General features: G+C 42.8%; 1 protein-coding gene across 4 annotated transcripts; it reads right to left on the bottom strand.

Moving 5' to 3' along the window:
• Positions 1 to 1,550: 1,550 nt before the first annotated feature.
• MED6 (mediator complex subunit 6) lies at positions 1,551 to 17,554 on the bottom strand. Of its 4 annotated transcripts, none has more exons than XM_081082563.1 (8): positions 17,521 to 17,554; positions 13,112 to 13,271; positions 11,736 to 11,827; positions 9,637 to 9,719; positions 9,358 to 9,466; positions 4,715 to 4,830; positions 3,868 to 3,895; positions 1,551 to 2,805 (listed from the first exon to the last, which is right to left on the bottom strand). In XM_081082563.1, the coding sequence occupies exons 1-8, from the start codon at positions 17,540 to 17,542 to the stop codon at positions 2,675 to 2,677; spliced, it is 741 nt and encodes a 246-aa protein (XP_080938689.1). In that variant the 5' UTR covers positions 17,543 to 17,554; the 3' UTR covers positions 1,551 to 2,674. The 4 variants fall into 4 exon arrangements, with proteins under 4 accessions (XP_080938689.1, XP_080938690.1, XP_080938688.1 ...); XM_081082564.1 differs by lacking the exon at positions 17,521 to 17,554 and adding an exon at positions 15,459 to 15,505 and having other exon boundaries at positions 1,559 to 2,805; XM_081082562.1 differs by lacking the exon at positions 17,521 to 17,554 and having other exon boundaries at positions 1,559 to 2,805; positions 13,112 to 13,387.
• Positions 17,555 to 26,799: the final 9,245 nt, after the last annotated feature.

Here is a 26,799-nt window from a genome sequence, read left to right as displayed (position 1 = left end):
CAATATCTAAACTATATAGCTTCAAGCTAAACATAAAAAGAAATAAGCAAACTCTGAACTCTAATTAGTAGGTCTCTTTTTGGCAGAGGTACAGGTTAGCAATTCTAAAACTACTTTGTTATTATAGGATTAAGCAAGTAAAAATACTGTGGATAACAGGAACCAGCATTCTCACCTATGTGAGAGAGTTACACATATAGAAGAGGACTGAATGAACCCTGTGGTGATGGGCTGGAGTTGGTGGTATTAGTGTGAATTGATGGCTTTTAATAAACATAGATGTATGTGTGGAGACGTATGTGTATTCACTCATATGTAAGTATATAGTATTTAGTTCTTAACTGTGTCAGGTGAAAGGGCCTAGAAGCAATAATACAATAGCAAATGAACACACCTAGCCCAAAAATCTTGATTTCCAAATGCATTCTCCACCAAAAGGAACTAGGGACCTTAGAAACGGCTGATTCCAGGCCAAGGTGGGGAAGAACGTGGAATATCCTACTGTGCCAAAATGTAAAGAAAATACTCAATGAATGAGAGGGTCATATCAAAAGGACACGGGAATCAGCGTGGAGAGGCTCTCATGGCCCAATCTGGGACAATTTGAGCATCAATATAAATAATAATAGTAAAGAAATACAGCTTATCAAATAAAGTAAGAATCTAGAAGTTCAAAATGATATAAATAAGTATGAAGGGGAGAAAGAAAAACTCTCATCTTTATAGCAAAAAGCCAACTAATAGTCATAGAGGAATTCTGAAATTAGAAATTCACCATTTGGCAACCATCATATTCAGGCAAGAATTATCAATGGATGCTAACTTGTAGGAAAAAAATTTGAGGAATACCATTTACAAAACCTCTATTTCTCCCACAAGATAGCTCTAAATTACAAAAGAAAAAAATAGTAACTTTACAGTAGAATAACCTGACAGACAGTAACTTTAACCAAGTAAAGCTGACATCATCAGAAATGAGGCAAATTAATAGCATGTGTCTCCACAAGCATCTTTTCCATGTGATTCCTGATAAAAGCACAAGAGGTGAATTTAATCATGAAAATATATCAAAGAAAAGCAAACTGAGAGACATTCAAAAAAATAACTGGCCTAAACTCTAGATATCAAGTCATGAAAAACAAAGAACTATTCCAGATTAAAACAGACTAAAGAGACAGTACAACTAAATCCAATGCATAATTCAGGATATTCTTTTGCTGTAAATGACATTCTTGACACCTCTGGTAAGATATGAATGAGATCTACAGAGTAGTAATGGTATCATATCAGTTTACTTTTGATAACTGTACTATAGCTATGTAAGAGAATATCCTTGATTTTAGGAAATATACACGAAAGTACTTAAGGGAAATGGGCATCATGTCTGCAATTGACTCTCAATCCAAAAGTAAAAGGTGTGTGTAGATGTGTATTATATATACACATACACATAGAGAGGAAAATAGCAACTGTCATCGAGAGTCTGAGATGGGGAGAGGACAGGAAAAGATTGAAGAATAAAACAAATATGGAAAACGTTAACATATGAGGAGTTTTGGCAAAAGGCATATTTATGTAGGAATCCTTTGTACTATTTTTACACTTTTCTGTAAGCCTGAAATTATGTCAAAATACAAAGCTAAAAGAAAAATCTTACACAATACAGAAAATCAGACATTTCATAAAAGCAAAAGTTAAACATGAGCAATTATTCAACCACTTAAAATAATAAAAAAACATTTTTGTAGTAAATTCTGGAGGGGTTGGTATTTTCATATTTTGCTGAGTGACAACTGGTTCAAACCTTTCGAGAAAAAATAACTTGGCAGTATGGACTAGGAGTAAAGAGTCTGGTGATTCTACCACTGGGACTCTATCCTAAGGAAATAAATACTAAATATCAGAAAGTCATTATAGACAAATGTAATCACAACAGCTTCATTTAAAATAATGCAAATTGGGAAAAACCTAAGTAGAACACAAGAAGAGTTTAAGAAAATGTATAATCACTCACAGGAATTATTTAATCATTAAAATAAATAATCTATAAAAACTAAGTAAACATGGAGATGTGTTTACAACAGACATAATAATGTGATAAAGTAAAATTATATGAACAGAATAATTACAAGTTTTGGTTTCTAAAATATTCATAGAAAAAAAAAGACAAAGAAAACTCACAAAACTGTTAAAGGATTTGTAGGGTGATGGTATAGGCAAGTGAGTTTTTTCCCATTTCTTTACCATTCAAATTGTTAAGTAACTGAATTATTTTAATACTGAGAAATATGCAACTAAAAAAGAAACTAAACTTGTATTTACTACTTTAATCCTTTGTGTTTACAAAGTGCATCTGGAAATATTTCAGAGAGAGAAAATAAGGGGGAAAAGTCATGATAAAGTAATTTAGACAAATACTTTAATTTGGTTTCAAACATATGTAAGCAGTACACGTGTGAGTGAGGAGGCTGCTCAAGTCCATAGGGGAAAGGTTACAAAAGATACATACAAATATCCATCTCAAAAGCATGAGGGTCCTTATATCCTTTCTTAAAGAGCAAGCACATTCTATACAAATGAGAGTTGTGACAAAGAATTTCAAAGTTCAAGAGCCTGTCACAGTATGAGGTATAATAATGGACAAGAAGTCTTACAATCTTCTCTTGTCCAATACTCACTGAAGTCTCATTCGTTTTTCAGGGGGACCTTTAGTGCTCACTGTCTGTTGGATGTTCTTTGTGGTCTCCTTCTCATCAGACTTCACAGTTTCTGGTGTAGGTTCTGCCTCTTTCTTTGTCTGATCCACTAGCCATCAAAAGGAGTTATTTTTTGGAGCGGGGGTAAGGATAAAGGGATGAGATCAATTTAGACAACAGTTAATATGAACGGTTCAAACTCTTTCCAATTCATTTTAGAACTGCTTATCTCAAGTTCTAAATTTAGCTGTTTCATCAGGCAGATGTATAAGAATCCATTTACAAGTCTAAAAACCTGATAACCCAAGCAAATTTGTGATACTAGACAAAAACACACGGCATTTAAATAAGATAGTATACATGATTATTCCATCCCAGTTCAATGGATAGGTCAATTATCTCTTTTCAATGATGAACCAGAAGACCTTTCCCCACACTGAAATTTGAACAATTTGAACCCCAAACCTCAAATCACCTCATCTTTTCCACACCTCCTCAATTCCTATTCTTCCCACTCTGATTCGACTTTTAAATCCTAACATCACTACCACAAAAGCATCATCTTGCCTGGCCAGCCTGGCTCAGTGGCTGAGTGTCCACCTATAAACCAGAAGGTCACGGCTCCATTCCCGGACAGGGCACATGCCCAAGTTTCAGGCTCAATCCCCAGTGTGGGGTGTGGAGGCAGCCGATCAATGATTCTCTCTCATCATTGATGTTCCTATCTCTCCCTCTCCTTTTCTCTCTGAAATCAATAAACATATATATTTAAAAAACAAAAACAACCCCCCCCCCCCCCATCTTTTGGCAGTTCAGCAAATCCCAAGGTTAGGAGTAACGAGCTACAATGAGAGAATCTAGAAAAGGGGTGAGGAACGTACAGCCTCTGTCTATGTAAGTCCCAAGAAATCATTTGGGCATTAGGCATGAGGGGTGAGTTAATTAAATGTCTGACCAAATATAGCAGGCTAATTTTTAAGCTGATAATTTTGTATGGTCCTCAGATGATATTATAAATATCCAAATGACCCTTGACAGAAAAAAAGGTTCCTCACCCCTGATCTAGAAGGACTAAATGACAGTAGCTCATCTCATATGCTAAGTTGTTACTGAGTTAAACAGGCTGTTTGGTCTTATTTCAAGTTTAATAAGAACATCAGATGAACCATACCTGGGACAGGCTTTTCTCCAGACTTTTGCTATAATTAAAAACAGAGAAAACAAAAGAGAGAGTGGGGAGAAGTAGAAGAAAACAGGCAAGTTAGCAAAGTTGTTTTTTTTTTACTTCAAAATTCTTATTAAATTACACCTTCACTCAAATTACATTATAGATGACTACATGAAGAGGAACCACTGTATGTATCATAAAAAGTAAATTTATCATTTTCTACTTCTTTTTCGCCCGTTTCAAAAAAGACAAATCTAAAACTAGAACAAGAGTCAAATATAAATAACCCTGAACACCTACAAAACCCTCTGTCTCTGCATCCAGGCTACATGATTTACAAATATCAGCTAAGTAGACTCCAATGGAAGAGAAAATGGAGCCTTTCAAGACTTTGGAGACTTATTTGCTTAGGGGATATGAGCTATGAAAAAAGTAGAATGAATTGTGGATGAACCATCTGACTTTTAAAGATGGCGGGTATGGGAAGTACAGAGGGAAAAGAAGTATTTTTCTATGAACATAAGGTTTCTGATGAGTACACTATTAAAAGGCAAACTGCAGCCTGTCACATCTGAAACAGTTCTCAATTAAAAACAAATATACCAGGCTCTGACCAGGAAGCACAGTTGATTAGAGCATCATCCCGACATGCCAAGGTTTGGAGTTCAATACCCAATCAGGGCACATACAGGAAGCAGCCAATGAATGCATAAATAAGAGGAATAGCAAATTGATGTTTCTCTCTCCCCCACACTTCCTCTCTCTCTCTAAAAATCAATAAAAATAACTTAAAAATAAAAATAAACATGCCAGGAAACACTATCAAATTTACCACACATGTTCTCATTACCTGCACAAATTTGGGTGGAAATTTTTGTCTGAGGTCTAGGAGTAAAGCATCCACACGTTGCCTCTGGAAAATAGAGCTTGGTTCTTCTTTCCTTTTAGTTTTAGGTTTAACTTTTTCTGTTAAAATATGAAGTCCAAATCAAAATACTGCCCAGTTTGGTGTTTTATATTTTACAAATTTTTATCCACCATGAATATACTCAGACTTCATTATTTTTCATGGCTGCTAGTTAAAACATAATTTCCCAAACAAGTTAAACTGAGCATATACACAGAAGTATTCTAACTCTCCCTCTTAAATGAAGTTATTAACATTCTAGCATTTAAAAAGCTGATGTCACCCTGGCTGGTGTGGCTCAGTTGGATGGAGCATTGACCAGTGCACTGGTTCAATTCCCGGTCAGGGAACATGCCCAGGTTGTGGGCTCAATCCCTGACACGGGCGTGCAGGAGACAGCTGATCAATGGATTGATATCTCCCTCTCACATGATGTTTCTCTCTCTCTCCCTCTCCCGTCCTCTCCCTCTAAAAATCAATAAAAGTATTTTAAAAATAAATAAAAAGCTGATGTCTTTTAAAGATACTTTAGTTTTAACTTTGTCAAGTATATTATTGTCTAACCACTATGCATACACCTGAAACTAATACAAAATAGTATTGAATGTAAATTGTAATTGAAAAAAAAAATTTAATATATAAGCATGGATAGAAAAAAGAATTTTAAAGCTAAAGTTTTCCATAATTACCGAAATCATAATCCAGATTATTTGTTTGAAATTATCCTGTGTATATTTTAAGTGTATTAAATGGTCTTTTCCCATGAATCCTAATAAGTGCAAATGAAAAATGCAACTTTCAAAAATTCCCCAAGTTACCATTCTCAATAATGAAGACTATAAATCACTGAAAAAAACCCAGGACAAACCAAACAGAAGGTCCTTAAGACAAGAAAGAAGTTAGAAGAGAAATTCTGAAATTAATGACATAGAATTTCCCTTGGGAGGGATATATATTGGGAGACTGTCTCTAAATGAAGGGTTCCAGATAAGTTTCACTCCAAACATTTCATTAGGGTAGGGGCAGAGAGCTCTTAGGAGAAATTTATTTAACTAATGTAAACTTTCCTACATCTGATGTTGCAACCTGCAACTACTATTAAGAATAAATAAAACTGTATCTGAGATAAGCCTGGGGAGAGAAACCAAGATGGCGGCATAGGTAAACACTGGAAAGTGCTGCTTCCCACAACAACTTCAAAAATACAACGAAAAGACAAAACAGACATCACCCAGAACTACAGGAAGGCTGACTGAGTGGAAATTCTACAACTAGAAGGAAAGAGAAAAGCACCCTGAGACCCAGAGGAGCGGCAGAAGTAAAGTGCAGAGGTACGGAGGCTTGAGCGCGCGCGGAAAGGGGCTGGCACCTGAGGACGCGGCTGTCTTTTTGAATCGGGAGGGAGTCACAAGCTCCCAACTGCTCTGAACTCTGGTTCCGGGAAATCTCTGGGGACCCAGGACTCATACGGGGAGAAACTGGACTGTTTGGCAGCAGGCAGAACTCGGAACTCGAGGGCGGCTTTCCCTCAGATGTGCTTGCAGCGATTACCGGGACACTGAGACGCGTGGCCCCTTAGGGCAGGGCTGAAGATCAGCCATAGCTGCTTGCTCTGCCCTTTGATTCCCTGAGACCCCGCCCCACCCAGGCTGCAGCAGAGGCTTTTGCATATGAATCCCCTGGCCCTTTGCAACCTGAAAATTACCTAACAAATTGCAGCTGGGCCAGACAGACCCAGAACTTCCAAGAGAAGGCCCAAGGCCCCAAAGCAGCTTGCATTGCTTCACAGCTGGGCCTTATCTGGGCACCTCCAAACTCCAAAAAAAGGAAGGGGAATCTGCAGTTCTCTTCGTAGCTCCTGCTGGGTAACCTAAGGCAACGGCTAAATTAGCACCTCATTAGATCCAAGAGCCAGTGTACCCAGTGGTCAGAGTGGGACCATCCAGATTACAACTCCTCAGATCCATAAGGGACACACTCAGGGGGCAGACTCAGTGAGCACCAAAGCCCCACTGAAGCAAGTCTTGCCCCAGAAGGGTGTCTTCAGTACAGAAGTTCTCCCACTGCAGACACAGCTGATTCTCACTGCCAGTTGCCTGGAGGTCAATTCCTTCCAGTGATCCTACAACAATCAAGGCATAACTACAACAAGACTGTGCACAAAGCCAACAAGGGGGTGCACCAAGAGTGTCCACCTCAGGTAACTGGGGAGTCTGAGCCACTGGGCCCTACAGGACACCTAGCACACAAAACCACTCTACCAACACAGGGAAGCATAAAAAATGCAGAGACAAAGAAACAGGTCACAAATGACAGAAATGGAGGAAAGAAAACGACTGGATATAGAGTTAAAAATCACGTTTATAAGGTTTTCCAAGAATTTTCTGGAAACCGCCGATAAATTTAGTGAGACCCTGGAGGATAAGAAAAAAGACCAACTAGAAATTAAGCATACACTGACTGAAATAAATAATATACAGAGATCCAACAGCAGACAAGAGGATCCCAAGAATCAAGTAAAAGATTTGAAATACGAAGAAACAAAAAATACCCAACCGAAAAAGCAAAAAGAATCCAAAAATATGAAGATAGTATAAGGAGCCTCTGGGACAACTTCAAGCGTACCAACATCAGAATTATAGGGGTGCCAGAAGAAGAGAGAGAGCAAGATATTGAAAACCTATTTGAAGAAATAATGACAGAAAACTTCCCCTACCTGGTGAAAGAAATAGACTTACAGGTCCAGGAAGCGCAGAGAACCCCAAACAAAAGGAATCCAAAGAGGGCCACACCAAGACACATCATAATTAAAATGCCAAGAGCAAAAGACAAAGAGAGAATCTTAAAAGCAACAAGAGAAAGACAGTCAGTTACCTACAAGGGAGTACCCATACGACTGTCAGCTGATTTCTCAACAGAAACCATGCAGGCCAGAAGAGAGTGGCAAGAAATATTCAAAGTGATGAATAGCAAGAACCTACAACCAAGATTACTTTATCCAGCAAAGCTATCATTCAGAATAGAAGGTCAGATAAAGAGCTTCACAGATAAGAAAAAGCTAAAGGAGTTCATCACCACCAAACCAGCATTATATGAAATGCTGAAAGGTATTCTTTAACAAGAGGAAGAAGAGCCGAAACCGGTTTGGCTCAGTGGATAGAGCGTTGGCCTGCGGACTGAAGGGTCCCAGGTTCGATTCCGGTCAAGGGCATGTACCTGGGTTGCGGGCACGTCCCCCAGTGGGAGATGTGCAGGAGGCAGCTGATCGATGTTCCTCTCTCATCGATGTTTCTAACTATCTCTCTCCCTTCCTCTCTGTAAAAAATCAATAAAATATATTAAAAAAAAAAAACAAACAAGAGGAAGAAGAAAAAGGAACTCTTACCATTTGCCACAGCATGGATGGAACTGGAGAACATTATGCTAAGTGAAAGAAGCCAGTCAGAGAGGACTGATCCAGAGACGGAGAGGCATTGATTGGACTGTCGGGACTTGGAGGGAAGGTAGGGGAGGGTGGGGGTAGGGGGGAGAGATCAACCAAGGGACTTATATGCAAGCATACAGGCCTAACCAATGGACACAGACAACGGGGGGGTGAGGGCATGAGGGGGGGGGGCGGTAACGTGGGGATAAGGACACATACGTAATATCTTAATCAATAAAAAATATATTAAAAAACAAAACAAAAAAAAACTGTATCTGAGAGACCATTCATGACATAAGCCTGAATTCTATTTAAAGGCTACTTTTCCAGCCAAAACCGGTTTGGCTCGGTGGATGGAGCATCGGCCTGCGGACTGGAGGGTCCCAGGTTTGATTCCGGTCAAGGGCATGTACCTGGGTTGCGGGCACATCCCCAGTGGGGTATGTGCAGGAGGCAGGTGATCGATGTTTCTCTCTCATTGATGTTTCTGATTCTCTGTCTCTCTCCCTTCCTCTCTGTAAAAAATCAATAAAATATATTTAAAAAAAAATAAATAAAGGCTACTTTTCCATTAGTAATTTATGCTGAATTGCTGTTTCTCAGAGAAGGAAATACAGACTATAGGTATTCTGCTATAGACACACTTCTGGTACTTAGGTAAAATATGGTGTAGAATGAGTGGCAGATTAACAGCTACAGAAACTGGGGAACCTGGCATCACAACAGATGATAACATGGAAAAATAAAAAAACACACTGCTCACCTGGGAATAAGGCTCTAAGAGCATCTCCCCTAGTTTTAAGACTGGGAGATTCAGGTTTGTGATTTCAAGATGACTCTACAGTTATGTAAACAAGAAATATCACCATTGCTCATCATTGATTTTCTCTGCATGCTCCAAATATTTTAAAAACTTGAATCTACTTATCAAAGATTACCATTTACCTAACATTGAAATGTATATCTGTTCCTACGGGAAAGCTATTATTACCACATCTATTTATATAAATAGTAGCTGTGACAATGTCATAATCCTATGAAGAATCTTCCTAAGGGGAAGTAAAACACACCTAGAAATCATCAATAGCTGTTTACCTGAAGAAAACAGGTTTATTCTCAGATACCAAAAAATGTTTTCAGAAGGTCTAGGTGTCCTACCTACCTTGCTCTTCATGATCTTTGAAGTGCCACCAATACCCTTTGGAAGGATGATATCGACAGTATGACATAGCTTCATCAAAAGCTGACTGAATGCCATGCACCGCAGTAAGCTTGTAAAAAGAAAATGAATTCCCAATTTCTCATTAATAATGCTCAAACATTTTAATACCCTAATACCCAACACTTTATACTAACTTACACAAGCAGCTGTGTTTGATTCTTGAAAGCAAGGTAGCTCAAGTAAATGTTTTTAGTGTTTAAATAATGTGAAGACACTTACCACTCTAGAATTTATAACTGATCCCAAGTCTGGTGCCTGGTAGATCACTCCAGCAATGATATAGTAATCAGCCAGTGGGATAACTAAAGCAGTAGAAGAGAAAAAACCATTTATGAATACAGCCATGTACACAAACTACTAAATAGATTTCCATAAAAAGAACAACTAAAAGTTGACATTTTCTCACATTAAAACTTAAGGCAGGGCCTGGCAGCTGATTGGTGATTTTCTCTCATCACTCATATTTCTCTCTCTCTCCCTCTCTTCCTCTCTGAAATCAATAAAAACTATATTTTAAAAGATTTCCTGTTTTCGTAAAGTTATATTATAAAAACAGCCACACCCATTCATTTACATTATTATCTACAGCTGCTAGTTGAGTAGTTGTCACAGAAACCATGAGCCCCACACTCTAAAATATTTACTCTGTGGACCTTCCCAGAAAAAATTTTGTCAACTCTTGCCCTAGAGCAGTGAATCACCTGAGTATCCTGTTAAAATCAGATTCTTAATCAGTAGGCATAGTGCATTTCTAACAAGTTCCCAAGTGATCCAATGCTGCTGTCAGTCAACCACACTTTGGGGAATAAGACCTTACAGCAAGAGATTTACAGCCTAGCGTGAAGATAACAGATGTGCTGAGCTTGCCTCTGTGCTCCCGTCCTGAGTCCTAAGGAATAAAACAGCTGCTAGCAAGGCTGGTGCCACCTTGTATAGCTTCTATAACTTGAACCCTCTCACCATGGAACTCTTATCCATGGTCTTGCCTTTGTTCTAAGGTTCTCTTTTTTTTAAATCCTCACCCGAGGATGTTTTCATTGATTTTAGAGAGGGGAAGGGAGAGAGAAACATCAATTGGTTGCCTCCTGTATACGTACCAACCAGGATCAAACCCACAATCTAAGTATGTGCCCTGACCAGGAATCGAACCCACAACCTATCAGTGTACAGAATGATGTCCCAACCCACTTAGTCACATGGGCCAGGGCTAAGGTTCTTTTTCTCTGGACCAAAACTCTAGATTTTTAAACTAAATTTAAGTTCTTGATTCTAGAACTTCTTTAACAAGTCATTCTCTGGAATCAATACCAAGGTTGTTACTAAATGTCTTGATGAGGGATTTTAAAATTAGGAGATGTAGCTGGTCACCTTTGGAAGTGACTAATGCTATGATTCAAAATCAAATCTGCATTCTATACTCTTCAGTGTGATTTCTAAGGCAAGTGTTTGTGTGGTTAGATAAACCAGGTAAGACTTGTGGTTGAATGTGTCAATGAGGGTTTTCAACTGACCTTTAAGAATTTGGTACAACTGCACTTACCATGTATTTTGTAACAGAATTAGACTCAGTGGTCTGAGATGAAAAGAAAGTTACTTGGAATGTTCGAGGTTCAGTCGGAATCCCAACACTTGTGCTCACAGGAAGACAAGGTTTCAATATAGCGAGTTGCTCTATTAGTGCTTGCAGAGCTGCCCCTGGGCATGCTGGGAGACCCCTGGTGTCCAAGCATGTGACTAGTGGAACTCCATTTGAAATGGTTCCTAAGTGATAAAGCTATGTCTACCATACCAGCCTGCCTAGACAATTTGTACAAACAATATTATAGTGCAAACATGATTTCCTTCTAAGGCTCTGGAATTTTAGCAGGCATAAGAGGTCTACATGATTAGCCCTCAGTAAAAATCTGGACTCAGAGTCTCAAATGGAGTTTCCTGAGCAGACATACACACATGGAGCTGCATTTCACTGCTGGAGGGTATACTTGGTATGGCCCCTCACAGAGAGGAAAGTATAGAAAGTTTACACCTGGACAGATCCCTACAGATCCCACTTAATATGGCTTTTTCCCTTATTGATCTGGCTGGGTATTCTTACTTGTTGCCCTAACAAAATTTACACATGACTAACTATATGCTAAGTCTGCTGAGTCCCCCTGGTAAAGCACTGAACATATATATGTTGTCTTGGGGATGCCCAAAAAAGAACCCAAGAAAACAAACAAACAAACCAAAAAAACAAAACCAACTGGATAGCTCAGAAAGTAAATAAATCATGGTGTTTTAAGAAAAAAATAATGCCTGAAGTTTACACATTTTACCTTGGGTAGGGGACTGCCGCTGTTGCTTTCGGATGATAAAAAGAATGGGCTCTTGAGCATGTAAAAGGATGTATTCCACTCCAACCATCTGACTGAATGAAAATAGAACACAGATATCCAGAGATCTATGAATGTCCTATAAACAATTCTGTAGAACATTCAAATTATTATATAAAATTATAACAACACTGTAAGTAGAATTAAAACTGCCTGTGTTTGATATTAAAACCTGGCTGTTTAATAAAATTGGCTATTTTCCAAGGTAATCACATACAGGTAAAGATTTGGTTTTTAAACAACAAAATTTATTTATAAAATTTCATGATGAACTTAAATTTTCATCATGAAAGTATACTGAAGAGGATGTTTCAAAAAAGACAACCAAGCCCAGCCGGTGTTACTCAGTGGTTGAGCGTCGACCTATGAACCAGGAGGTCATGATTTGATTCCCGGTCAGGACACATGCCCAGGTTGCAAACTCAATCCCCAGTGTGGGGTGTGCAGGAGGCAGATAATCAATGGTTCTCTCTCATCATTGATGCTTCTGTATCTCTCTCCCTCTCCCTTCCTCTCTGAAATCAATAAAAATATATGTATATTTTTAAAAAGGCAACCAAAATACCATGATGCTTCTTAACCTGGGAGATCTATAAATATATGTAAAATATAAAAGTATACATGGTGAAGACTATTCATGTCTTGACTGTATATGTCAACTATATATTCTACCCAACTAGAAAATATCAAAAACCTTATTCTTGCCCCACTGCATTTTTTATCTGGCAGATTATGTTTAAAACAATAAGTTGTCTTAATAGTTATAAATATTTGTTTCATAACAAGTTATTTAAAATACCACAGAAATTTAATTTCATGAATTCCCCCTAATGTTTGCTGACAGATTAAAAAAAACACACACACACTTTATTACACAGTTGTTTCAGAAAATTTTATAACAGTAATAAATTCTTAACGTCCTAAGTCTGAAGAATCTTGCTTTGTATAAGTCTGGCTAAAATTTTTCGTCATACAAAGATAAATCTACTATAAACCTACTAAAAACACTAAATTACATGAAGACAATAAGTATAGTTACTAGGTTGAGAAAAACAGTTGCATTGCTCATCAGATCTACATTTAAACCTCATAGCTATAGTTTAATTGGACAGTAATGTATAAAGTTATTACAGTAAAGACTTCCTAAGCAACAAATGACTACTAATAATTCCTTTGCCAATCAAAACTTGTTATGAACCCAAACAAAACTCCAGTTCTTCCAAAACTTCTACTCCGTATTTCACGATCCACAGCTTGAAAGAACTATTCACTGCAGAATCTCTAGTTGGCCAAGATGCTGCTTTCTTACAATAACTTACTTTAAGTGTTCTAATGTTAGTCTCTGCATTTTGACCACTTCATTATTACACGTTCTGTCGTAAAAAGGATTACTTCTTTCTGAAAAGTAATCTAGGACACTTCCACTGTTCAAAATGGGGATCCATGTACTGTCAACCCAAGAGATTCCCAGTAGATTATCTATAAGAAAGAAACAAAATAATAAAAGGTGAGAAAAGAGAAAAAAATCTAATCCTACAAATATTATGTATCTCATGTTGTAGGCACTATAAATAAAAGGAAGACATGGATCCTAACTTACATACTCTCACAGTCTAACAGAAGAGACAAGTACACAAGAAAGCAATAACTCAAGTGCTATAATAAAAGTACGAATAAATGTGTTATGAGAGCACAGTGGAGGGAGCAGAATACCCTACCTGAGGAAACTGGAATGATTTTTTATGGGGTGAGGGTTTTAGCACTATCCTATACTACATAATAAAAGGCTAATATGCAAATAAACCAAATGGTGGAACAACTGAACAACCAATCACTATGACCACCAGGTGGTGCGTGCTGACCACCAGAGGGCGCGCGTGGAACATGGCGGGTGTCCGACAGCAGGCAGCAGAGAGCAGAACATGGTGGGGGTCAGCCGCAGCAGGATGGTGGAGCAGGTGAGCGGGGTGCCAGATCAAGGCAGGGCGCCAGTTGCTGTCATGGGGCAAGCCTCTGGTGGTTACTGAAAATTCTTTGCTCCCGCGCACTGTGATCCTACCCGGTGCTCACTCCTGCCTGGCACTCACACCTACTGCCAGCGCTGGCCCTGTTTGCACCTGCTGCCAGGGCTGGAGCTACCACTCGCACCCGCTACTGGCACCTAGCGCTGATTACTCGACAATGTCAGTGGGTGCGAGCGGCAGCTGCTGGCCCTGATCGCCCCTGAGGGCTTCTCCATCTCCCCTTGCTCCTGGGGGGCAATCAGGGCAGCAGCTGCCACTTGCACCCACTGATGGCATTGGCCCCGCTTGCACCCGCTGCTGGCGCCAGCCCCAATAGCTCCACGCCGTCAGCGGGTGTGAGCAGGGCGGGCACCATCAGCATGTGGGAGCGGCGGCGGCAGGAGTGGGGCTGCCTGCAGATAAGGGACTGGGGGCCATCATGGGAGGGGCTAAGTGGGGTCGCGGATAATGGGCCGAGACCCACCCCTTTGTCTACCGCAGCCTTGAGGCCCACAGTTCCTTTCAAGGGGCATGAATTTGTGCACTGGGCCCCTAGTATGTTAAAGAATAGAGGATCAAGCTGGAAAAAGAGGAGCAAAAGCAATTCTAAGCAGAGAGAATGCATATACAAAGGTGAGAAAATATAAAAATATATTATGTTTCAATGATAATTTGATAAGATAGAGAAGTATAGGACTTAAAATTTAAAGAGATTTTTCAAAAAACTAGAAATCCTAAGTTTTTATATGTTGGCAACTAATTGAAAAGTTTTCAAACAACATGCATGCCAAAGAAAACACATCCAGAGTCACCAGTTTGCAACCTCCCAATTAGGGACCAAGAAATAAATTAGAAAGTTATTATGACAGATGAGATGATGCAAAAGTTAAAGGGCAAGTGAGAAGTACAATGTCCTTAATTACATGTCATACAATTTCATATTTTAGAACAGAATTAAATTTGAAAATTTTCAAAATGCACAAAGAAAAAAAAAGATATGGTAAAATAGAGCTAGACATCTTTAATTAATGAGTTTTATTAGCTACTGGCTGCAATGATGCTTCACACCACTAACTATACTAAATCCCAGTAGGTGTGAGTCAAGAACATCAAAATGCCTATAAATATTGGTTGAAGAAGGAACTATTAAAACCTCAACCCCTCCTATACTGTAATTGCTTCTGACATCTTTGAAGAAGTTAGACCTAACCCAAGGTGACAAGCAGTTCCGAGCAAAACGAATCAAATGAGAAAAAGTAATTGTATAAAGGTAAAATGTGCTGTGTGCATTATAAAACCAAGGAAATAAGTAGATGAAGTATGTTAATGATCAAATAATCAGTAGAGACTATTAAGATGGTTCATCATAAATGGATCATGCCATAACCAAATATATAAAAAGCCAAAAAATAAAAAGATAGATTTCCTAATGAAAAACTAAGAGTGTTGGCCTGTGGACGGAAGGGCCCCAGGTTTGATTCCGGTCAAGGGCATTTGTAGAAGAAAATTTTAGGTTTCTTTATCACTTACATAGTGGAAACTACGTATATGTGGTGTCATACTAAGTACACATTGACAATAAATTGTTAAAATATTACAGATCATTTCCAGAAAGAAAATAATCTATAGAAACAAATGAATGTTTAGTGACAAACCCACCTACCAACAATTATGGAGAGTCAATCCATATGGGCATGAGGTGATGAGAACCTAGTGGAAGGCAATGGCAATGCATAGGAAGATAAGGAGCAAGCCTCCAATTATCTCTCTGGCCTCATCTCTTCCCGCCTCCTTGCTCATTCTCTCTCAGCCATACCTGCCTCTATGCTGGTCCTCTAACACACCAGGCATGCTCCCACGTCAGAGCCTTTGCAAAGACTCTAACAAATCCAAATAAAAAGTAAAACAGTATGAAAGCTAAATATCTGAAAACAGTCTGAACTAAATGTTTCTTTTTTTATTTAGTAGCAAGGGTGCATGGCGACATGGCCCCCAAACAGCTCTCTAACAATCAGCAAGTGATAAAATTAGGCACCAAAAGTGCCTAACTTATATGAAAGACAAATACTTAAAAGTATTTTTCAGAAATGCTGAAGATCACTGGACATTTTGAATAACTATAAAATGAGAATATATTTGTAATAAGCATGCTAGACTCCATCCACTTTGGTTAATATAGAAAAAGGGATCTCAAACATTTCCCTTTAAAAATTAAGTACATACAGCCCTGGCCAGGTGGCTCAGTTGATTAGAGTGTTGTCCCCATACACTAAGGTTGCACATTAGACCACTGGTCAGGGCACATACAAGAATCAACCAATGAATGTGTAAGTAAGTGGCACAACAAATCTCGATCTCTCTTCTCTCTCTCTCAAATGAATAAAAATCAAGTATCTACGAAAACAACCTACATGGAAATGATTTGAAGCATCTTGCAGTTAAGCATCTTGAGTGGTTTCTGTTTTTGTTAACGCTCACCAGAGGATACTTTTTTCCATTGGTTTTTAGAAATGAGTAGAAGGGGGGGGGGGGAACATCAATGTGAGAGAGAGAGACATCAATTTTGGCTGCTTCCCCCACCGCCCCCGACCAAGGCGGGGATCGGATCTGCAACCCGGGTATGTGCCCTTGACCGAAATGGAGCCCGCGCCCCTTCCGTGCACCGGCGGATACTCCAACCACTGAACCACACCGGCCAGGGCGATAGTTAAAACATTGAGGAAAGCCCTTTTTCTTTCACCTGATTGGGGGGTGGGGAAGGGTTGAATCTCAGCTTGCACCCAGGTACAAAAACTCACACTTCCTCTAAGAAAAAGGACCACAACGTTTCGAGCGGGAACACATCCACCTTGAGCGTTTTCTGCAAGCGCAGGAAGTGCTGTGGAGACAGCGCCGCACGAAAAGGTAACGATCATGGCGGGCGCTCCGCGCTGAGTTTTTCCAGGATCCCTCCTCCCGGCCTGGGGGAACCCGGCCTGTTCCCACGCCTCAGCTGGTCTTCAGTCGCCCTTCCGGCTGGTTCCCTCGCGGGAATACCAGAGCACAACTTCTAGGCTTTTTTTGTTTGGTTCGGTTCGGTTTTCAAATTCACTGAAACGGGGTGTGGAGGTGGGCAGAGAAGAGGATGCATGTATAGCTTCATGCCTCCCGAGATCGCGCAGCGACAGGGGAACGCGCCTCCCTGTATCTATTCACCGGTCGGCCAATATTTGAGTGCCTTGGCAGTTCGGTAAAAAAGACACGACCCCTCCGTAACTGCTGGGTGTTTGACGGGAGGTACTGCAGACTCAAACATAAAACTTACAGAAGAAAATCTTCGGGGTTCAAGCTCAGGGGCGCCAGGGGCGCGATGTCAGAAAGAAAGCAGCCGCGACGCCAAGTCCCCAGGGGTGGACCGAGTCCCGCCGGCCGGTCACCCCAGCTCCCACCCTGCCCACAGGCCATCCCTTCACCCGGCAGCCCCGACGTTCACCGCAGAAACATGCGTGTGAAACAGCACTGCGGTCTGAGGGCTCAACCCCAGCCTTCCCAAGCCCGTGGCTTCCGCGCTTCTAAGAGACACCGCGAAGCGGGGAAAGCCAGGCTACTTTTCGCCAGTGAGGCTTTGAGTCGTCCACAGAAAGAGCCGGGAGACATCACAAAGGAGCCTGACCCCTGCCCCGCGAGCTAGAGAGCCCCAAACCAGACCCGACCAGCAAGAAACGAAGGCTGACAGCACGGGTTACCTCGGATATCCACCGCCGCCATAATTCCAAAAGTGTTCGCGGTTCTCCTTCCGGCGCAGAGACGACGTAACCACTATGACGACGGAAGCAGAGGGGTGCAGGTCCTCGCGACCCTGAGGAGAAATGCACGGGAGGACCGTGCGGGACCCACGAGAGGGCAGGGAAGGGGAGGACGCCAGGAGCGCAGGGGAGCTGCTGGGAGGTGGAGGGATAATTGTGCACTGGGGACAATTCCGAGAGGAGAGGGAAGCCGCTGGGAGGGGGGAGCGGGGGTGGGGGAGGGGTGGGGCTGGGAAGCGGAGGGGCGGGGCTTGGAGGTGGAGCAGGGCGGGAGGTGAGCGGCTGGGCTGGGAGTTGGGGCGGGAAGGGAAGGGGCGAGGCTGGGAGATGGAGCACAACAAGGCGGGTTGCTGGGAGGTGGAGAGGGGCGGGGAAGGGGCGGGGCTTGGAGGTGGAGAGGGGCGAGGCTGGGAGGTGGAGCGCAGCGGGGAGAGGGGCGGGGCTGGGATGTGGAGAGAGGTGGGAAAGGGGCGGGGCTGGGAGGTGGAGAGGGGCGGGGAAAGGGGCGGGGTTGGGAGGTGGAGAGAGGCGGGAAAGGGGCGGGACTGGGAGGTGGAGAGGGGCGGGGCTGGGAGGTGGAGAGGGGCGGGGCTGGGAGGTTGAGCGCGGCGGGGGAAAGGGGCGGGGCTGGGAGGTGGAGAGGGGCGGGGCTGGGAGGAGGGGCGCGGCGGGAGAGGGAGAATTCGGAAAAGAGGAACCCTGCGGGAAGGGGGACGCCGCGCTGCGGCCAGTGAGGAAGGAGGCCGGGCATGCTAGTGAAAAAAAATGTTGGAGACTGAGCGAGTCCTGCCCAGGCCCACCAGTGAGAGATTCGAATATTTGAGCTTACTTTCCTGTGATCGTTTTAAAAAACAAATGTTGATTATGCAGAGTTAGGGGTGGGAACATCTTCAAGTTAAAAAGCGCCCTCGGTTTAGGAGCTACTGGCCATTTTCTTCTACCCTCCCTTAAGGGTAGGGATGGGAAAGAACTTAGCTGAAAGAATTTGAAAGTCTTTAGCTTTTACTAGTATGTCACTTAAGTCCATTAAAAGCCTCAACCCGTTAAGTAAATGTATTAGATGCCTCTGAGGCAAAGATTTCACAAGACAGGAAATGTTTCAGAAGTAAAATATTAACAAAAGTAAAAGAAAGGGGATAACCCTGGCCCTATGTAAGGACCTTGTATCTGCATGCCAGGTCATCTGGGGTAGGTCGCAAGATGCCAGAGAGGGAATAATTCTGTGGTAAGGGAAGCCGTAGAAAGATCCTCAAGCTCCAGCGAGGCCCCATAAAAAGCAAAATCATATATCTACAAGCAAGACAAATACTTAGAAGAGAACCCCAAAATCTGAAGGTATGAGAAGCGGGTGCCTACATCTCCAAAATTTAGGTACTGTGAAGGCTCCCCCAGAATTTAACTACAACCCAGGGGCAAGAGGAGAGCATCATGAACTTATTGGTATTCCCCAACTCATAGACTGGAAATCCAAATTTTAAAAATCTAGGTGAAATAAAATTATATTGCTTTGTTGCACTTCAATTTTTGAACTGGAATTTCATACCTGAGATGGGATGGGATGTATATAATGAATGCCCCAAGAAAGTATGGAGGAAATTTTCAGGGCGGCTTTGGGGGGAGGGTAGTGGTACAGAGGGCATTTCAAAAGGGAACAGAACATCATGTCCAATACACAGAAGTGTAAAACATCAAGATTTTGATTTTCTTTTCTTATGTTTTTATTAGGAGAAAAGGAGATTAGGAAGAAAAACAATAGAACAAGGATTTGTAGATAAAAAAATACATGGTAAACATCTGAAGCCAGACCTGGAAGCTCAGCCTTTAACTTACAGGCAGTGGGAGAAACGTGATTGGCCTTCCATTTTAGAAAGACTATTCAAGAAGAATGAGTTAGAGGCATTTATACAGCTCAAACAGGGAGTCAGTTTAGGAGACTTACAAACTAAATGATGTCTATACTCATACAAAGGCAGTGAAAAGTGAGGGAAGAGAAAGGATTACAGACATTTAGGAGATAGCATCAAAAGGGAATTAGTGACTAGTACAGTGGTTCTCAACCTTCTGGCCCTTTAAATACAGTTCCTCATGTTGTGACCCAACCATTTTCGTTGCTACTTCATAACTGTAATGTTGCTACTATTATGAATCGTAATGTAAATATCTGATACGCAGGATGGTCTTAGGCGACCCCTGTGAAAGGGTCGTTCAACTGCCAAAGGGGTCACGACCCACAGGTTGAGAACCACTGGACTAATAGATGAGCCTAAGGAGGGGGAGAGAATGGAAATAAAACATGATTCCCAAGATACTGATTTATAAAACTAAGTGCTATTAATCAGATTAGGAATAACAAATAAGTGAGTAAGGGCGGGGGGGGGGGGGGCGGCACGGTAATAATTTAAACATGTCCACGTTGTGCATGAAGTGTCTACAGGACACTCTGTGCATTAGGATTTCTCAGCCTTTGCACTACTGACATTTTGGGCCAGATAAGTCTTTTTTAAAATATATTTTTATTGATTTCAGAGAGGAAGGGAGAGGGAGAGAGAGATAGAAGCATCAATGATGAGATAGAATCATTGATCAGCTGTCTCCTGCACATCCTCTATTGGGGATTGAGCCTGCAACCTAGGCATGTGCCCTTGACCAGAATGGAACCTGGACCTTTCAGTCCGCAGGCGGATGCTCTATCCACTGTGCCAGATAATTCTTTCCTGGAGGTATGGGAAGCTGTCCTTTGCATTATAGGATGTTTAGCAGCATCCCTGGCTTCTATCCACTAGATGCCATTAGCAGCCTTCCTCTCAGTTTTGACAACCAGAAATATCCCCAGACATTGCTAAATACCCCCCACCCCAGGTAGTGGGAGCAAAACTACCCTCAGTTTGATAACCACTACTGTACACAGGTATCTACAGGAGTGTGCAATCAAAGCAGAAGAGTATCAGGAAAAGAGGTGTACTCAACAGTGTCAAGAAGACAAGTGGAGTAGGGGCTAGGACGCAGGCTTTGGATTTGGTAAGTAGAAGGCCTCAAACAAGAATAGTTTCTGTGGGATGGTCGGGACAGAAGCTAGAGGAGAGTATATGTTCAGGAGTAAAGGGAAATGGCCTTGGGTATAGACTGTGCTTTCAGGAAGCTTGGCTGAGAGGGAAGGCTAGACAGAGTTAGAGCCACTACCTGGATGTTGTACAGAAATAATGATAGGAAAATGTGGACATGTTGATAGGCTAAGGTGAAAGACCCAGCTGAGAAGATCTATTTGTCTTCAGTTAGTTCATTCCTTCATTCAGTTGGTCACCAATTATTTCATACCTACTAGATGTTTTGCTTAGCTCTATCAGTGGTTTTCAACCTGTGGGTCGCGACCCCTGAAAATACATCCTGCATATCAGATATTTATATTACAATTCATAACAGTAGCAAAATTACAGTTATGAAGTAGCAATGAAAATAATTTTATGGTTGGGGGTCACCACAACATGAGGAACTGCATTAAAGGGTCGCGGCATTAGGAAGGTTGAGAACCACTGCTAGTTGGATAGAGGATAAAGTTGTCAACAAAGCAAGCCTCTGGCCTCAAGCAGCCAACAGGTCTGATGGAACAGATAATAAACAAGTAAACATAGATGAGTAAGACAGATTATGATACAAAAATGGGGGGAGGATGAGATAGGAAATAGCTGGAGGAAGCTACTTTGGGTAGGATGGTCAGGACAGACCTCTCTGAGGAGGTGATATATCTGAGCTGAGACCTGAAAGATGAGTATGAACCAGCCACATAAAGAGCTGGGGTACAAGCTTTCCAAGCAGAGGAAACTGCAGACCCAGTGGTGGAAAAAGGTTGGTCTGAGAACCAGAAGAAGGCCAATATAAAGAAACTGGAGTTATATAGCTGAAGGAGGAATGGAGAGTAGAGACTGGGAATGTAGGCAGGGGCCAGATGATAGAGGGCTTTGTAAATAATTTTTTATTCAAAAAAATGAGAAGCTATTATAGATTTTAAGGAATAGAATGCCACAAAGGTATTAGTTCTAATCAAAAATTTTTTAGGAATGTCAAAAATATTTGCTGTTTATTGAACCACTTGCTATGCCTCAGGAGGCACTGTGCTAAGTAAGCACTTTGATGAATTATCTAAATTTTCTCTCACAATTTTATGGGGCAGAAGTGATTACTCCCATTTTGCAAATGAGACTGTGGCAGATAAGCTAGCTGCTCTCAAACTTATCTACTTGAGTACAAAGCTAATCTACATTTTCCATTCCCCTTACATCTAGATGGAGCAACATAGCTAATTCTCATCAATGGAATATGAATGGAAGTGATGAGTTTTATCTCCAGGCCAAGGTGGTTAAAAACATTGGTGCCTTTTCTTCTCTCTCTCTCTCTTTCTCTCTCTCTGTCTCTCCAGCCACCAGCCAGATCTCTCTTACTAGTGAAAGAGTCCTTAAAGCCATACATTGAAAATGGGAGGGAGCTGGGGTCTCTGAATGGCTAGCCACAGGTGGTGAGCCACCCTGCTGACCTCCATTGGCCCTTGACAAAAGCAGGAAATAAGGTTTTATTGGGTTAAACCATACACACAAACACACAGAACAAAATGTTTACTATGTACTATCTTCTATAAAAGTCAGTAATGCTGGTTAATCTACTCCCTCCTCTATAGATATGCTAAAATTTTATACCTGCCTCCCTTATGTACATTGCGTGCTTTGTGATTTGGAGACTTATTGTTATGCCCAGATTTCAGAATCTCCAAAGACAGACCACTAGGGAGCCGAGTCCAATGCAAAAGCTAAGAGTCTTTATTCAAGCTAGCTTGGTCCCTCTGCCTCCTTTACCAGCGCAGCGGTAGGATGCTAGAGAGCCCAGAGTCCCAAGAGAACAAAGAATTTATAGGGCTTGGGGTTGAGGGGTGGAGGCACTTGGTCGATTCCGGTTGGTTGAGTGAGGGCCGGGGGCTAGTTTCCCTTGCTTTCCCATTGGCTGAGATAAGGGCAGGCTGAGCAACTGATACATTCTGTGGCTTTCCTGGGAGAGGAGTTAGGGACACAGCTATCAGTTCCGTTCTGTCCTTTCACTATCAGTTCCGTTCTGTCCTTTCGTTAGGGACACAGCTATCGGTTTCGTTATGTCCTTTCACTTATATCATTTGATATGCAAGTATGAGAATACAAGTGAAAGAATAAAATAAGAAGCTCTTCAATAAAGGTGTGGGAATGACTTCTGATTAGTTAAAAGAAATGATGCTTCTGGGTGATTGATAATGCACTATAGCAGTGATGGCGAACCTTTTGAGCTCGGCATGTCAGCATTTTGAAAAACCCTAACTTAACTCTGGTGCCGTGTCACATATAGAAATTTTTTGATATTTGCAACCATAGTAAAACAACAATTTATATTTTTGATATTTATTTTATATATTTAAATGCCATTTAACAAAGAAAAATCAACCAAAAAAATGAGTTCGTGTGTCACCTCTGACACGCGTGTCACAGGTTCGCTATCACTGGTCTAGGTGGATCTTCCTGTGCCTGGCTGAGGCCACAGAGAGATCCAGACAGCAAGCTGGGTCTTTATTTTATAGCCAGAGGTAAACAAGGTAGTGGTCACCATAGTTACAATGTTCTGGTGAGTTTCACTTGTTTTGGTAGCACTTGCTGCATCTCCCACAGCCCATTAGCTACCCAGATAGGATCTAGGTAGGGAGTGTCATAAGGTCAAACCTAATTATGCTAAGAGGGCTGTGCCCTCTAAGCTGGGACTTGTTTGTGACTTTGCCAATAGGTCAGTCCAAGGCTTAACCCTATAGCTGATCCCTACACAAGGCTATACATTTTCCTTAAAGAAACATTTTCATTGTACCTCAAGATTTGATGTAGTGTTTTTATGATCATTTACTGAGTATTCATTAAGGTTAATTCCATTTCTTCTTTGACATTTGGATTACTTATAAATATAGTTTTTAACATCCAAATATATGAAATTTTAAAATATTTCTGTTAATAACTTCTAACTTAAGTGCACTGTTCTCAGAGAACATATTCATTCTATGTAATACCTATCCTATCTAATAAAAGAGAAACATGGTAATTAGCGTACGACCGCTACCCTTCCCATTGGCTAATCAGGGCGATATGCAAATTAACTGCCAGCCAAGATGGCGGCCGGCAGCCAGGCAGCTTGAAACTAACATGAGGCTTGCTTGCTTCAGTGACGGAGGAAACCAACCATTCCTCGCCTGCCTTGCCGGCCTCTGAGTCTGCAGTTTGAAACATTGTAACAAATATAGAAGCTAAACAAAACCCCAGAAACCTGCTTTCAGCGAGCTGGGATCTCAGAGCTGGAGTTATACATTGTTTCGATTATAGAACCCAAACAAACCAGATACCTGCTTTCAGCAGCTGAGGCCTAAGAGCTGGAGCCTCAGAGCTAAAGCTGGCTCAGAATAAAAAAAGAAAAAGAAAAAAAGGAGTGGTTGGGAGCTTCTGTCACCCGTCAGCCTGAAAACAGCCTTCAGCCCCTCACCCAGACTGGTCAGGCACCCCAGTGGGGACCCCCACCCTGAAGGGTGTGTGACCAAGCTGCAAACAGCCATCATCCCCTCAACCAGGCTGGCCAGGCACCCCAGTGGGGACCCCCACCCTGATCCAGGACACCCTTCAGGGCAAACCAGCCGGCCCCCACACGTGCACCAGGCCTCTATCCTATATAGTAAAAGGGTAATATGCCTCCCAGCACCGGGATCAGCTGAGCCAAGAGGCCTACCGGCACCGGGATCAGCGTGACAGGGGGCAGCGCCCAAACCCCCTGATCGCCCTGCGGCTCTGTGTGTGACAGGGGGCGGGGCCACAACCTCCCTATTGGCCCTGCTCTGTTCGTGACAGGGGAAGGCGCCCCAACCCCCTGATCAGCCCTGCTCTGTGCCTGATAGGGGGGAGCTCCCCAACCCCCTGATCGCCCTGCGGCTCTGTGTGTGACAGGGTGCAGGGCCCCCAACCCCCCGCCCCCCACGGGCCCTGCTCTGTGTGTGATGGGGTAGAGCCATAACCTTCCCATCGGCCCTGCCCTGAGTGTGATAGTGGCAGCGCCCCAACCCCATGATCGGCCTTGCTCTGTGGGTGATAGAGGGCGATGCCCCAACCACCCCCCACGGGCCCTGCTCTGTGTGTGACAGGGTAGAGCCATAACCTCCCCATCAGCCCTGCCCTGAGTATGACAGGGTGTGGCACCCCAACCCCCTGATCCACCCTGCTCTGTGTGTGACAGGAGGTGGTGCCCCAACTCCCCTATCGGCCCTACTCTGTGAGTGACAGGGGGGAGCTCCTCAACCCCCTGATGGGCCCTGCTCTGTGGGTGATAGAGGGCGGCGCCCCAACCCGCTGATCCGCCCTACTCTGTGAGTGACAGGGGGGGAGCTCCTCAACCCCCTGATGGGCCCTGCTCTGTGCATGACAGGGTACGGAGCCCCAACCCCCCTGATGGGCCCTGCTCTGTGAGTGACGGGGCAGCGCCCCAACCCCGATTGGCCCTGCTCTGTGCGTGACAGGGGGTGGCACCGCAACCTCCCCATCAACCCTGCCTTGAGTGTGACAGGGGACGGTGCCCCAACCCCCCAATCGGCCCTACCCTGAACGTGACTGAGGGTGGCATCGCAACCTCCCAATCTGCCCTGCTCTCTGCATGACAGGAGGCAGTGCCCCAACTCCCCAATTGGCCCTGCTCTGAGCCCGACCAGGGACTGCACCTAGGGATTGGGCCTGCCCTCTGCCACCCGGGAGCAGGCCTAAGCCAGCAGGTAGTTATCTCCCGAGGGGTCCCAGACTGCGAGAGGGCACAGGCCGGGCTGAGGGAGCCCCCTCTTTCCCCCGAGTGCACAAATTTTTGTGCACCGGGCCTCTAGTCCTATATAATAAAAGGCTAATATGCAAATTTCCCCCTGACCAAGAGCTCGACCAGGGGGTGGGGCTGGCTGGACAACTACCTGCAGTCCCTCCCCCCAGTTGACCCCACCCCCAGTCACACACCCCACCCCCCACAACCCTGATTAGGGGTGGGGCTGGCCGGCCAACCTCCCACAACCACCCCCCCACACACACCAGCCGGACCCCACCTGTGCACAAATTCTTACACTGGGCCTCTAGTTCTTTTATATTTGTTTAGATTTGCTTTAGACTTATATGATCAAGTACTTAAAAAGGAAATGCATTCTTTAAGTGTTGGATACAAAGATTGCAACTTCTCAAAACTGTCTTTTCCTGGTCTCCATGGTCATACACTCCTCCAGTATTTCTGTTGCCTCTCAGACCATCCCTTTTAATTATCTCTTACATTGCCTTTTCTTTCTTTTATTAGAATTAGGATTCCACAAATTCTGTAATCCTTCGTTCCATGTCTCATCTTTTCCATCTTCCTGTATTTTACTCTCCTTTCTAGAGGATCTAACTCACCCCGTGGCTTCAGTCTCCATCACGGTTTGCAACCCAGACCTCTCTCCTGAGCTCCAGGAACATATTTGTCATTGCTTACTGGACAGCTCTAACCTGCTGTTTTGTGTCCCAGACTGAATGATTTTTCACTCCCGCCTGGATTCTTGATCTTAGCTAAGAAACCTGGTATCTCTTCTTCCTTACTGACCACATCCAATTAGCACCAAATCTTATCCATTCTTCTCATGCCCCTCTTTTTTTATCAGCCTCCTTCTCTGCATCCCCATTGCTGCTCTTTTAATCCCCACACCCATTCTGCCTTATCTGATCATTGTCTCTAGGGGAAACTTCTCTTCAAAAAGTGCTTTCTCGCCCAGCCAGAGTGGCTCAATGGTTGAGTGTCAACCTATGAACCAGGAGGTCACGGTTCGATTCCCAGTCAGGGTACATGCCCGGGTTACAGGCTAGATCCTCAGTATGAGCTAAGCAGGAGGCAGATGATCAACGATTCTCTCTCATCACTGATGTTTCTATCTCTCTCTTCCTCTCCCTTCCTCTCTAAAATCAATTTAAAATCTATTAAAAATAATAATTAAAAATAAAAAGTGCTTTCCTGTTCTAAAATACCCATGAACTCCTTATTTTCTATCCACAGGATGAAATGTAAATAGTCCCCAACTTGCTTTTCAGCTTTGCCTCGCAACCCCCAACCACCACCCCACAGCATTGAGCTTCTCACGGACTCCAGAACTGCATAAGATGCTTTTATCTTTGAACCTTTGAAGTT

This window comes from Myotis nattereri, assembly GCF_964212035.1.
Source record: "Myotis nattereri genome assembly, chromosome: 1".
Classification (NCBI taxonomy): Eukaryota; Metazoa; Chordata; class Mammalia; order Chiroptera; family Vespertilionidae; genus Myotis; species Myotis nattereri.
The sequence above is the reverse complement of the archived record's forward strand: the minus strand, read 5'-3'. Positions and strand labels throughout refer to the sequence as shown.

Coding starts and splice junctions, on each gene's coding strand:
- MED6 (XM_081082562.1), bottom strand. CDS start 13,347: ATGAGATACATAATATTTGTAGGATTAGATTTTTTTCTCTTTTCTCAC. Junction 11,828..13,111: donor CTAACATTAGAACACTTAAA/GTAAGTTATTGT, acceptor ATTTTCATTCAG/TCAGATGGTTGGAGTGGAAT. Junction 9,720..11,735: donor GCGGCAGTCCCCTACCCAAG/GTAAAATGTGTA, acceptor CTACTGCTTTAG/TTATCCCACTGGCTGATTAC.